Source organism: Lepidochelys kempii, chromosome 3 (assembly GCF_965140285.1).
Source record: "Lepidochelys kempii isolate rLepKem1 chromosome 3, rLepKem1.hap1, whole genome shotgun sequence".
Taxonomy (NCBI): domain Eukaryota; kingdom Metazoa; phylum Chordata; order Testudines; family Cheloniidae; genus Lepidochelys; species Lepidochelys kempii.
This window is the reverse complement of record NC_136382.1, coordinates 86,591,594-86,606,032: the sequence shown is the minus strand read 5'-3', so window position 1 is coordinate 86,606,032 and position 14,439 is coordinate 86,591,594. Positions and strand designations below refer to the sequence as shown.

At 45.7% G+C, this 14,439-nt stretch overlaps 1 protein-coding gene across 2 annotated transcripts in view; it reads left to right on the top strand.

Moving 5' to 3' along the window:
* The window catches only part of REV3L (REV3 like, DNA directed polymerase zeta catalytic subunit), a 251,234-nt gene extending 236,795 nt beyond the window's left edge, over window positions 1-14,439 (top strand). For both annotated transcript variants that reach the window (XM_073337056.1, XM_073337055.1), the window contains one exon: window positions 13,305-14,439. In XM_073337056.1, coding sequence (XP_073193157.1) covers window positions 13,305-13,445 — 141 coding nt within the window. In that variant the 3' untranslated portion in view covers window positions 13,446-14,439. The remainder of the gene's footprint in view (window positions 1-13,304) is intronic.

Here is a 14,439-nt window from a genome sequence, read left to right as displayed (position 1 = left end):
CCACAATACAGAGAGGCAGAATTAACTTGAAAAGTGGCTGAACTTTTTCCTTGAGGGTAAAGGAGATCACAGGGCAACATTTTAGTGGGTACCCTCTTAATATTAAAATACTCAGTAGTTCTGAACCCAAACTGAAACAGAAAGCATAATCCAGATGCATCATACCAGATTCTATCTTCCTGTATTTGTGTCTTTGTCTAATGTTTTTATATAGCATCTGGCACTAGAGTAATGCACAACTCTGAAGAAAATGCTTAGAACAAGAAGATGTTTGTGTCTCAGCAAAAGATCATGAATGTTAGATTTTTTTTGTGGTGAAAATGGCAAAAGTTATGGAAACCCATCCAAAACACAGGCATTTTATGCCAAAATAACTGATTAAGTTCCAGTTTTACTTCAAATTGCAACAAGAAGTGTTTGTGTCTCAGAAAAACAATACATACCTGAGGCTGACAGGGATATGGAAAGGGTCTAAGTCAGGGGATGGCAAGCTTTGAGAAGTGGCGTGCCAAGTCTTCATTTATTTACTGTAATTTAAGGCTTCGCATGCCAGTGGCCGGCAGACGGAACCCCAGACCGGCAGTGGGGGCAGCAGACGGAACCCCAGACCGGCAGCGGACTGAGCCACTCAGCCCACTGCCGGTCTGGGGTTCCATCCGCCAGCCCCTGCCAGCCAGGGTCCCGGCCGCCGGCCCTGCTCAGCCTGCTGCCGGCCCGGGGTTCTGTCCATCGCAGGTTGACGACCCTTGCTCTAAGTAAATCTGTGGGGGGCACTAATCATCATCTTCCTATTTAGAAATAATGGGAAAGTGTCACAAAAATCTCCTATATCCCAATGAGACTGTGTCGCTTAATTTAAATCTCAAGGTAAAGGTTCTTGGATGAAACTAAACATTCAGTTTGTTGGTACGTTCAGTAAAGCAGGTAGTTCCAGTCTGTCTAACTTATCAAAGCAATGCAGAGTGTAATTTATATATTTTTTGATCTGTTCTGGCACTGGGATTTAAGAGCAGTGCACAGAGCTGTAATGGGGGAATTATATATTTTGAGAATGGTTTGGAGTCCCTGAGCTGTTTGTTAACGAGTTATGGTTTTATAACGGAACAGCTATGTTTCTGTTTCAAAAAGGGATAATGAAATACGTGTATGGTGGCAGTGGCAGCTTAGCTTGTCAGCAGCAGCAGTGTCCATTACAAAATCAACTCTACTGTTGCTGCCCTGTGTCATCAGGATCTTTGCCATAGATCAGAGGGCACAGAATGGGGGAAGAGGGAGTCTGACAGTTAACATCCCGTAGGGTTGAGATCAGAGATCAATATAATTGCTGACTGTTTAAAGTCTGATTGGTTTAGCATTCAGCAGCCTGCATACCAGCAGCACATGCTGCCAAGAATGCGTCACTCTAGTGCTACGTTGTCTTCACTGAGTTCCTAGTGAAAGCTTGTTCAAAGTCAAGATTCAGTCATCATCAAAGCTCACTATGGGATTCACTCAAACTTCCTCAGGGCCGTTTCACCCTATGTGAGCATTACTTGACTGGAACAATGGGACTTCTGATCTGGAGGGTTAGGTTTGGGGGGGAGGCAGAGCTTCCTCAGAGACTAGCCCATGAATGTGCAGCTCATTCCCAGAATGATCACAAATCTCAGAGCTTTCCGAATGCCATGTAAAACCCACTTTGTCAAGTAGTTTCTCCATGGGTGCTCCATGCCTGGATGTTCACACACCCAGGCACTCTTAATTGGAGATTTTCAGCAGCAGTGTCCATGGGTCCATGCCTGTGCCCTAGTCACTTTATGCTCTGGTAACAGAGTATATAGGGAGGGGCAGACCCACCACCACTCCAGTTCCTTCTCAAACACCTGCAGCTTGAGATGGAGCATCACGGTGTCCAACAGCTTGCTACCTATCTTGCTTATTTGTTTATTGGGGGGGAGTGTTATTTTTTGGAGGGGGGATTTGTTTGGGGGTTTTTGTTTTTGTTATTTAGCACAATTTGTGTTTGGGGAGGGGGGCAGTTCCCTTTCCTTTCTTCCTTTGCCTGCTCTGGGCCCTTTTGTTTTCTTGGGCTTTGATCCACAGCCTCAGGAACAGGTTATGTATAACTCCCTGGGCTTCAAACCCTGCCGGACCTGCCATAGGTCTTTCCCCTACAGTAACAGTCATTCAAGCTTCCTCCGCTGAGTGGGAGAGACACTTGTCCCCTCCAAATGTAAGATCTGTTCAGGTTTTAGAAGCAGATGTAAGAAATTGAGGCAGGACAGACTAAACTCCTGTGGATGGAGTGATCTCTGAGAGCTGCAGGATCCAATTCACCCACCTAACCTTTGGATCCAGCTGCTCAGAGAGCCCCAACAACTGTGTCTGTTGTGACAGTAAGCATAAATCATACATTCAGGGGGCCCTCCTGAATCATCTAGGCCAAGAGTTGATCAGTTATTTTTTGGTCAAGGTCTAAATTTCTTGGTCAAGGACCAGACTCCAGAGAAAATAATAATAATAAAAAAATAAGAATAATGGTAAGTAAATAAAAAGATTTCAGGGCCTCTTCAAAAGCATCTGGCGGTCCGGATTTGGCACACGGTCTGCCTATTGACTACCCTGATCGAGGCCCTCAAAGAAGAAAGGACCTCTTTCTCCGGAATGGGATGAAAGAAGAAAAACGCATCCTCATAAAGGTACCGCTGAGGCTCCCATCCCCACTGGTATGGAGACCACAGCACTGGCTACGAAGACCATGCTGTGACATACCAGGGTGCAGTCCTACTAAAGAGTAGTTGTGTCACTTCTTCCCTCTAACCTAGGGTGCCCTTTACAATGCTTTCCTGCTGTAGCCTCCAGCATGCAAGTCACTCCCAGCTAGGTCTGCATGTCTGCTGCAGCCAGCCAGCCACATCTTGGCTCTTACCAGCCTCTGTTATACAGCCAGGTGACCCCAACACACTCCCAGTCTTAGCTTTCCCCCCAGAAATGTATGTCCTGCCTTTCTGGCCAATGCAACTTTATATAAAATCTGTTGTTAATTTAATAGAAATAATATGCACACTGCTTGCCATCCCAAATAGACTTTCCCAGACACTTCAATTTAAACACATTGGATTAGCTCAAACAAGTTCATGAGAGATTTTAATTAATACAAGTAATGAGACATAAAAGGCAGAAATGGTTACAAGAAAAGAAAGTTAAAATGCTATTGGTGCCTAACTTAACAAACGCTATCAAATTCAAGCAAAGTTTCTCACCATATGCTTTCAGCAGTCTGACTGACTAGACTTCTTAGGTCAGGACCCCTTCTCCCAAAGTTCAACAAATGCTTCCTTTGTCGCTTTGGGGGCAGTGAACGTGATGGGCAGGGAGAGATAGGGGGGTGCCTTTGTGTGTTTGTACCACCTTTTTATAGTGTCAGGCCCCCTCTAGAAAAATACTTCTATCTGAGATTCAGGAGACAGAGGCTATATGGAAAGATTTTCCCTGCTGCTTTTTCCTGACCTGTTTGAACTTCCTTTGTTTCCCTTCCTAGTTGATGACTCTGTTTACTGCTTACATTCAAATTAAGTAGAGCGTACACAGAGACCGCAGTACCGGCACCACTTGCTCCTCCAGTAGATATGGGAGGTTTCCAAGGTGTTTGTACAAGATTCCTCCACCTTCCAGCCTCCTTTGTTTGAGACGGCCTCTTTGTCAACTTCAGTTTAAAACATGCGTTAATAACGCAATGCAGTGGAATCTTATAACTTCATACACAATGTTGCCACACATATTTTATTAGGACAATAATGACCAGAAAATTGAGTGTTCAAATGATACCTCACAAAGCATACTTTGTACAAAGATTATCACAATGGTGTGTGGGGTGTGGACCCATGTTCCCTGAAGCTGCGCGCTTGAGCAGCCGCGCAGGAGAGATTTAAGTGCCGCCCAGCCGATTAGAAGAGCGCAGACAGCCAGCAGCATGTGTTCAGGTGCCCCGCCGTGCACATTGTGCTATCCTGCAGCTGCTCCCGGGACCTGGGGTGGGAGGGAGGAGGGTGCTGATATCAGGATGTCCCCCGCCCCTGTACCCCATCTCCACAGAGCAGGGGAGCTGCTGCTTGGAAGGGGGAGTGACTGAGTGCCTTTCTTAAAGAGACAGTGCACTGTTTCTGAGATTTCCCCAGCAGCCACCTCACACAGTCTCTCACACACACACTCTTCCCCTTCCCCGCCGCCCACGTACCCCATCTCCGCAGAGCGGGGAAGGAGAGAGACCAGGGCTCAGGACAGAGCAGGAGAGCTTTCAGTGAGTATCTTAAAGAGACCGCGCAGGGCATCTCTCAGAAATGTTCCCAGCAGCCAGCACACACACTGTTTGTGTGTCACACACACACACCATCTCTGTGTCACACTCGCCTCCCAACACATACTTGTATTGTTGTTGTTACTTCTTGGTACTTCCTGCAATGCACATACATTCTCTGTAATTTTATTCCTTCAAAGTGTGTTATTTTAATGTTTTGACTGGTCTATGCATTTCATAATTTTTATTTCTCTTACACTTAAATTTAATTCTTTGAGTAGTGAGTTCTAAAATGCCTAACCTGTCCTTGCTGGAGTAATTATCCCTATTTAACTTTTTAAAAATAAATATTATATCTAGGTTCTTTGTTTCTACTCGTGGCGCACATCCGCACATACCTCGGTGCACATAACAAAATTTATTTCACACAAGGATGGAAAAAAATTGATGGAACATTGGTGTGGACACATGAGTATATTCTGTCACACCACTGTCAGTGTCCATAAAAGGGAGCTACCCCCTCACCCCCACTTCATTTATCACACCCACCACATACTGAGAAAACATTAGGTAAATGATATAGAGTGGCACGGACCCCAGATCCAGTCCCTTCAATACACAAGGACTTCAGAGCCAACCCGAAATTGTCATTGGTACCATCTTCTGTAGCCAAACATGAAGAGCACATCGATCACACTTCAGTACCATCTCCAGTACTACCTGACATACTGCCTCTTGAAGGTCCCTATCCAGGGTCACCGGTACTGTCCAGGGTCTGTTCCATGAGGACCTTGGAATCCCACGAGAGCCTGAATTACCGTTACTGAGGGGTACTGAGGGACACACTCTGCTGGTACCAACTCACTTCCTAGAGCTTGCTTACCCTCTGATCCTACCACCTTAAGAGGTGACTTGTCCTCTAATACAAACACTGTCACCAGCCTCACACAAACTTTTTGAGGGTACAGAGAGACATTTCTAATCAGTACCAATGCAATATCCTTCAGCCCACCAGCCATCCAACTACCAACCTCTGGTACCAATGCAATTACAAGATGCCTTTTGGGCCCTGGTACCAACTTGACCATGGTACCAGCACCACTTGCTCCTCCAGTAGATATGGGAGGTTTCCAAGGTGTTTGTACAAGATTCCTCCACCTTCCAGCCTCACTTCCTTGAAGGACATCCTGAAGAGGAAAATCCCAGCAGGAAAGACACCTGGCAACCCTGGCAAAGACCTTGGGACCCTGTCTCCTTCACTTATGCCCATCAGTGGGCTTATTGGAACCCATGGGCCTTTTATGGCAAACAGTTCTACAGGATCCCATCTAATAAGAAGGCATGTCAGGAGCAACACCCACTGCCTTTGAGTCTTGCTCCACAGAGAACATTACAGAGGAGCAAGAGCAAACTGAGGAAGAAGAGAGACCTTCTTTGAGTGATGGTCCCATGTGGATTCCAAATGTGGGTGCACATGCGTGCTATGCACCAGAGCCAGAACTGTTCATAGTAGTGTCCACTGACCCACATATATATCATCCATCAGCCACGTGGCGTGTCTGAAGCTTTAGGAGGCTGCATGGGTCGATGCTGCTTCAGTTCCCCCTTACTGCCACAGGGCCAGAGTCGGAACTCCTGTTCCTCGATGCTCCTACCTTGCTAGAAGTACCGCGTTTTTCACCTTTTTGCCTTGTACATAGTTCTTTTTAATAGTTGTAGTTAGTTGTCCATTTTTTAGCTAGTTGTTACCCTTTGGACTTTTTCCCTTGCAGGACTCTCTCTCCCCCAGCCCAGGAACTATGCCCAGGCAAGCCAGTTTTAAGTACTGTTTCATGCCCTCGCTCCTTCTCTGTAAGCGCCGAGCACCAGTGTTGCCTTTTACTGCTTGGGCGAAGCCCATATTACTGCTCACTGCTCCATCTGCCCATCTTTTCTGTCCCGAACTTGGAAGCTCAAGGAGCTTCATCTCCCTACATTCCTCATGGAAGTGATGTGACCACATACCGCTTCAGATCTGGCACCAGCAGATCCATTGGAAAGCCAACTGGCACCAACGGTAGGTGATTCTCCTGGCCTTTCCCAAGCTGCACCAAGTTTGGTGAGAAGTCGCGCATTGACTCCGAGGCTTCCGCCCAGCCACTGTCACCTCTGGTGCCATCCACACCACTGGGACCACCTGGTCCCATGCACTCCAGGATACTTGTCCCCCCTAACACCAACAGTCGAACTACTGCTGCCTTTCGCTGCCTCCCCTCAGCATTTCACACCACAGGTTCTCGATCCTCCATCTCCGGCCATGGAACCTCCCGTGTGTGGACCACCCTCCGTTGTTCCACCTCACACCAATGTCTCTGCCGGCACTGGCAGCCCTGCCCCTACTGGATCCATTTTCAGAGTCTGACTGGTCCTCCAAACAGGACCCAGACTTCTCGCCAGCCTGCTCCTACAAGCCAGATCCCTGCTGCCAACCCTATCTGTCTCACTATGGCCCAGTGACCAATCTGTGGCTTGCCTACCTGCAGGGACTGCTAATGCCTGGCAACCCCTACTCTTGGCCATACTGGTGACCCGTACTGCAGCCGCAGACTCTCTTCATGGCTGCACCACCACCTGTCTTCACCTCCCGTCGATCTTCCCTTCGTCTATGAGGATCCCCGCTACGTTTCAGCTCTCCTAGCACCCTCCGTACCGCCGGCACCGTTGATTCCCTTTGTCCCTACTGGCATTTCTTCATCGCCTGATGATGCGTACATTCCACCTTTCCTTTCTCCTCTGGATAACCATGCCCAGTAACAGGACCTTCTCTGCCGCATGACCACTGCCCTCAACCTCCCTGTGGAAGGTGTACAGGACCCCACAATCAGTTCTTGGACATTCTGAAGCCCCCTGGACCCTCCCACACCACCTTGCCAATACACGATGCCATCTTCCACCTGGTGCAAGCAGTTTGGCACTCTCCAGCCTCCTGCACCCCCCACTCCAAAACAGACTGAGTGTAGATATTTTGTGCCAGCTAAGGGTATGAACTTCTTGTTGTTCCACCCTCCTCCAAATTCCTTGGTGGTCCAGGCTGCCACGGAACGTGCCCTCCATCAACCTCTTCGTTCCACCCACCCCACTCCCAGACCAGGAAGCTAAGAAGTTCCTCTGCGGGCTTCCAGTTTCGCATTGCCAGTTACCATTCTGGCAAAATACGACTTTCTTTCCTATACTAAGATTGCAGACTTCCAAGCCTTCCTGGCCCCTGATAAGCATCAGGATTTCCAACGCCTCGTGGAGGAGGGCAAATTAGTCGCCAAGGTGGCCCTGCAAGCCACGGTTGATTCTGCTGATACTGCCTTCTGCTCATTGGCTTCCGGACTAGTCCTCCATCATGACTCCTGGCTGCAGTCCAGCGGTTTCCCGAAGGCAGCACCAGTTGTCTTTCCGACTCCCTCCCCACACATCCTTATCAGCCCTATCCACAGCACCAACCTGAGCGCTCTCGCTTCCATCCTCGCTCACAACATCCACGACATTCCACTGCCTCTATCTTGGCCACATCTTCCCTTTTGCAATGAACCCCCAGGCAAAACTTTTGACTCTTTCCAAAGAACCATGAACCCTACTCCATTCTTCTGATTCCACTACCGATTACTTTTGGCAGTTGTCTTGCCCTGTTCACCCATAGTTGGGGCAAGATCACGTGCCATCCACTTTGCTTGCCAGGCATTTCTGCCACTACTCCATGACTGCTGTGTCTTAAGTGTTATCCAACAACATGGTGTCTGTCATCTATGTCAAGCAGGGTGGAGCCGGTCCCTCTGCATAGAGGCCATCCTTCTTTGGAACTGGTGCCTCTGGCACGACATCTCCCTCCATGCTGTACCTCTTCCCAGTATGAACAACTCCCTTGCAGACCAGCTCAATCACTCTGTCCATGCGAATCATGAGTGGGAACTCCACAACCCCACATTCCCCTCCATCTTTTGCTAGTGGGGCATGCCTCAAAGGGACCTCTTCACCACAGTGACCAATCACAAACTTCCCCTCTTCTGATCCGGGGGAGCCTTCAGTCCAGCTTACAGGGAGATGCCCTTTTCATTCCCTGTATCAACAAGCTCCATTACACCTTCCTGCCCATTCCCCTGCTCCCCCGGGTCCTGCACAAAATCTGTCGGGAATCAGGAAATGGTACTTCTTGTGGCCCCTGCTTGGCCCCGCCAGTATTAGTTTCCAGACCTCCTTCATACCTCTGCTCATTCCCTGATTCGCCTTCCCCTGCTCCCTGATCTCCTTACACAAGCCCATGGCCACGTCGAATACCCCAACCCCAGCCCTCTCTAACTGTCGTCTCCGCAGCCTGCTATTCGGATGGGGCTTGTGCATAGATGCTGCATGTTCTGCCCCTATATGTGATGTCCGCATGCACAGTAGATGCCCATCTTACCCGTACTTGCTACCACGCCAAGTAGCGCTGCTTTAGTCCCTGGGTGTACCGTCACAACCTTTCCCCAGACTCTGTCTCCATTCCAGTTCTCCTGGATTACCTTCTCCATCTCAGTCGCTCAAGCCTCACTCACTCCTCCATTTGCATCCACCTGGTGACACTCAGTGCCTTCCTTCCACCTGTAAATGGGTTCTCCATTTTCACGCATCCAACTACCACCCACTTCCTCCGCAGTCTCCTCAATGCTTTTCCCTCGGTGTGGAAACCTACCCCCGCCTGGAACCTCAATCTTTTTCTCTCCATCCTCACTAAGCCACCCTTTGAATCCCTGGTGACCTGCTCCCTTGTCCACCTCCATGAAGACAATCTTCTTGGTCGCCATCACCTCTGCATGACACATCAGCGAATTGGCGGCCATGATGGTGGACCCGCCCTTCATTGTCTCACCCCAAATTCCTTCACCCCAAATTCCTTACCAAAGTCATCTCCTCGTTCTACCTCAACCAGTGCGTACACTTACCTATCATCTATCCTAAACCACACGCCTCCATCAGGGACTGCATGCTGCACTCCCCCGATGTACATTAGGCACTAGCCTTTTACCTCCAGTGCATCCGTACCTTCCACACTTCTCCTAGTCTCTTCGTCACCATCGCCGACAACTGTCACAACCGTGCTCTTTCCTTGCAACGTCTCTCCCACTGCAGACCGTTATGCACTCTCTGGAATCCCCTCCCCCCCGCCCTGGGTCATAGCCCACTCCATGCAGGCTCATGCCGCCTTGTTGGCTTTCCTTGCATACATTCCCTGGGAGGACACTTGCCGGGCAGCCACTTGGTCCTCCATCCCAACCTTTATCGACCATTATGCCCTTGCTCCTGCCACAGATGCAGCTGTTGGCCAAGCTATCCTTCAGACTGTAACTTCTGGAGAGCCTTTGTGCCCTCCACACTGAGTACGGCTTTCTGTTCTCCCATGTTTGGAATCCACATAGGGACCATCACTCAAAGAGGAGAAGGTTACTTACTGTAACTGGAGGTTCTTCGAGATGTGTGGTCCCTATCTGGATTCCAATCCCACTCTCCATCCCCTCTGCTCCAGGCTCTGCTGCTGCCTGGTAAGAGGGAACTGGAGTGGTGTCGATCTGCACAGTCTCTTAAAGCCTCGAATGTGCCAAGTGGCTAACGCAAAATATTCACACGGGTCAACAGACGCTACTATGAAAAGTTACAGTGCATGGCGCGCATGCACGCCTACATTTGGAGTCTAGATAAGGACCACGTCTCAAAGAACCACCAGTTACAGTAAGTAACCATCTCTTCCCACAGATCCGCCTTACCAGATGAGACTGTCATGCCTCCCCCACTGTCTTACGCTGGTGATGCCATGCCTTTCATGACCTTATGAAACATATAGCAAAGACCTTACAAATTTAATTGGAGGAGATACAAGAACCCCACCATTCCCTGTTAGACATCCTTCAGACATACCGCCAGGGCAAAATTGATAATGCTCTGTTGTCCCCAATACGAATAGTATAGCAAATTTCAGCTACTGTAGTGCATAGGTGTAAGTGGATTGACAAAAAATACTACATCCCACCTAAAGGCTTGGGGTATTTTTTCTCCCACCCTACACCCAACTTCTTGGTTGTTGAGGCCCTTAATGAATGGAATAAGCAACACTGACCCGGCTCAATGCCATCTGATAAAGAGACTGGACCTTCTGGACCACAAGAGCTACTCCTCAGCGTCTCTGCAGTTCAGGGTAGCCAGTTACTGAGCCCTGATGGCAAAATATAATTTTACAAATTTAGCAATGCAGTACCACATCTGCCAGCACCCAGGAGACATACGGTGACAGTGAGCTGAGCGGGCTCCATGCTTGCCGTGGTATGGCGTCTGCACAGGTAACTCAGGAAAAAAGACGCGAAACGATTGTCTGCCCTTGCTTTCACGGAGGGAGGGCGGGAATGGGGGCCTGACGATATGTACCCAGAACCACCCGCGACAATATTTTAGCCCCATCAGGCATTGGGATCTCAACCCAGAATTCCAAGGGGCAGCGGAGACTGCGGGAACTGTGGGATAGCTACCCACAGTGCAACGCTCCGGAATTCGACTCTAGCCTCGGTACTGTGGAAGCGCTCCGCCGAGTTAATGCACTTAATGCACTCAGAGCATTTTCTATGGGGACACACACACTCGAATATATAAAACCGATTTCTAAAAAACCGACTTCTATAAATTCGACCTAATTTCGTAGTGTAGACATACCCTTAGATATATAGTGTGCATATACATATCATTAATATGATATATGTTTATATGCTAGCCAGCATACAGTAGTCAACAAGGTGGAGGCCGAATGAGTGGAAGGAACAGAGATAGGGCTATGCTGGTTGCTGTCTCTACCTTGAGAAATGAGTGACCTTTCAGGAGCCAGATGTCCGGGTAGGGAAAGACGATTATTATGTCTGGTGGGAGTTTTTAAGAGAATGATGGGACAGGCATCACTAAACAACCTGGCTTCCCTTGAAGGTATTTTGCACCTACTTGAGATCATTCCTTTTACTTTAACCATAAAGGTCTGTAGTCTGTGAAAGTTGAGCACACTTTTTTAATCACTTGTAGGGTACAAACACTTAGCAAAGCTAGCAGCAAAACTGAGCTCCACTGGATCTTAACTACCTTAGCCTAATTTATAAAACTAGGTTTAAAAACCATTTGCCTGAATCCAAACTATACTTAAACTGAATTTAGAAACAGGCTTTAATACTTTTTAAACAGTTTGGTCCCTTGCCCACAGTTCAGTTAAATTGTGTTTATAAAGAACTAGTGAGGACTATCTTAAAACTATTTAATACACTTGAAGGTCTAAAACAAACAGGATCTAAATTAAGTTCATGTCATGGTCTCTAAGGATTCACATGAAGGCTGTGTTTGAAAATCACATTGAGAATGTCCTGACTCAGCTAATTTACAGATGTTTCTGTAGCTGTTTTACCTTCCCTTCCTCAGAACTTGAGCACTAATGCACACTTGCCTGAGTGGGTTGCTGGTTCTCAGTTCCAATAGGATTGAGTGAAAAATCTAGTCCTCTGTATGTTCTGTGTAGAAGCACTTAACTGAGTCCTGGGAGAATTCAGAACCAAGTAACATAGGTCTCATCACTTTGTCCCACCTGCTACTATCACTGTTGAATTGTAGTATACCAGTTTTACCAACTTCTGAGATTTTATTGTGAGTCTTGCAATATTTGGTGTTTTGCTTAAGCCCCACCTCCTGGAGTCCTGTTATTATGTGAGAATTTCAGCTTGTTTTAAAACAAAATTTTAAGTTTTTAGCCCTTGAGGTTATAGAGTAAAGCTTTAAACATGAATTCTAGAGGCTCAAAAACCAGAAGACAAATAAAAAGAACCCACATTTATTATTTTTTAGAATTTCATGGGCAGGGGGTGCTAAATCATGATTTTTTTTTTTTTACTGCTTGGGCTTGATGATACTGCAGATATGGAGTTGAACAGATTTTTAGGAATGGAGGAAGTTGCTTCCCTATGATTTTTAAAGTTGCTTAAACTATGCGGAGTCGGATGTGAATACAGTAAGGATCAAACGTAAAAGGAAACTGAAGTATAATTGGAAACAGGTTTAGGTGATCTTCAGAAGATCACTAGAGAGGCAGAAGAGGAAAAGGGGTGAGAACTAAAAGAAACAGAGTGGTGAGCGTGTTAAGATTTGCAATTGGAGCATTAGAGATCATGTGGCTGTACCATGGCAGTTTGTCCCTATTGCTACAGCTTTGTTCAACCAAATATCTCGGATTACGTAAGTAATTCACGCAGCAAAACATCTAAAAGGGTAGATACTTGTTTACATATGATCATGGCTTGAAATACCTTTGATTTCTAATATGTTTAAGTCCCCACTGTTAAAGAGCAATTTTTAATCATAAATATGATAATCATATCCTAATATTTTGAAAGTAATACTTGTAATACTTTTGACTGATTTCTCCCATTTACCACCAGATGGTAGTAAAATTTGGTAAATGTGACTGAAAATGAGATGTGTAACCAGTTGTTGGTCTCAGTCCAGTTCACACTAGATGATGTCCACATCCCAGACACCACCGTCACAACTGACACTTAGACAGTCTCAGGAGAGACAGAATGGTAGCTTGTGGCACCTTAGAGACTAACCAATTTCTTTGAGCATCAGCTTTCGTGAGCTACAGCTCACTTCATCGGATCATCGAAAGCTTATGCTCAAATAAATTGGTTAGTCTCTAAGGTGCCACAAGTACTCCTTTTCTTTTTGCCAATACAGACTAACACGGCTGCTACTCTGAAACCTATGGTGGCATGGGGACTGCAACTGTTCCTTGATCCCTCTGTGTCAGAATTGAACCATGTTGTGGGGGCATCTGCCACTGACAGAGCTTTTACCTGTTCTGTTGATTGGACTTTAGGCTGGTAATTGGACCTAAATTCACTTAAAAGGAAAAGCTTCATCTGAGTCTTATTTATGTTTGAATTATAATAGTCCTTTATGATTAAATGTAATTTTAAAAAAGCTGTGTTTTTTTTAATATATCTAGATATGCAAGAACTGTACAGGTTGCTTTGATCGACAGATCCAGTGTGTTTCTCTGAACTGTCCAGTACTTTTCAAGCTATCCAGAGTGAGCCGAGAGTTATCAAAGGCACCATATCTCCGACAACTACTCGACCAGTTTTAAATGATCTGTGTTACAAGATTCCAGGTGCTATTTTTTTTCAGTGTTTACTACACTAAAACTGTTGTGCATGGTGCTTTTTCAATGTTCATCTAGTCCAAGATTTCCATTTTAGCTGTTGGTTTTACTATCTGAAGAATAATGAACAATTATCTTAACTAAAAGAGAAATACACTTACTGATCTATTCACTTTTTAAGATGTACAAAATCCTTCATTCTTTCACCTTTTTAACATACTGTTTTATAATGCAGATGTTGAAATAGCTATGTGTGACATCTTGTAAATCCATTTCAAAGTAGAAGTCAAGTTTACTTCCCAGTGGTTTGCTGTGGAAGGAGCACTGAAAACCCCTTGAAACAATGAAATCATTAGTGTGTGTTCTTGAACAGTCAGTATCAAGACGTGTTACTTATAGATATATTATCCATTCACTTTATAATTTTGTCTGCGAAATATTTTGTAAATACACTTTTTTACTTTTCAAACAACTGAGTAAAATAATGTGCAATGAATTTTATACAGATAATTTTAAAGTTCGTTGGTATATTTCCTCCTAAGTTTTGCTTGATTCCAAGTAGATTTGTTATTTTGATCAAACTGTGCAAACAGTAGTATTGTGTAGCATTTTTAAACATTATTTTCTATAAATTGCTGTCTTGCTTTAGCTATTAATGGGGCATTGTGAGGAACTGTGCAAAGACATTTTTGTTACAAACCTGTGGGACTGTTGCAATACTTTAAATATAAGAAATTTTATTCCATTTTTGCTTCTTTTGTATAGACATTTCTATTGCTTCTAAATATGCTTAAAATATTTTCTTTCCTTATGTATTGTACAGTTAAATCTTATTTGCCATCATCTTGACAAAATGTGTATTTAGAATATTTGTATAACTGTATAAAATGAAAAAGGAATTATGTGGTCAGTGCATTGTTTTCTAAACTGGAAATCATTTTGTTTTAGAAGTTAATAATGGAAACCATATTAAAATTGA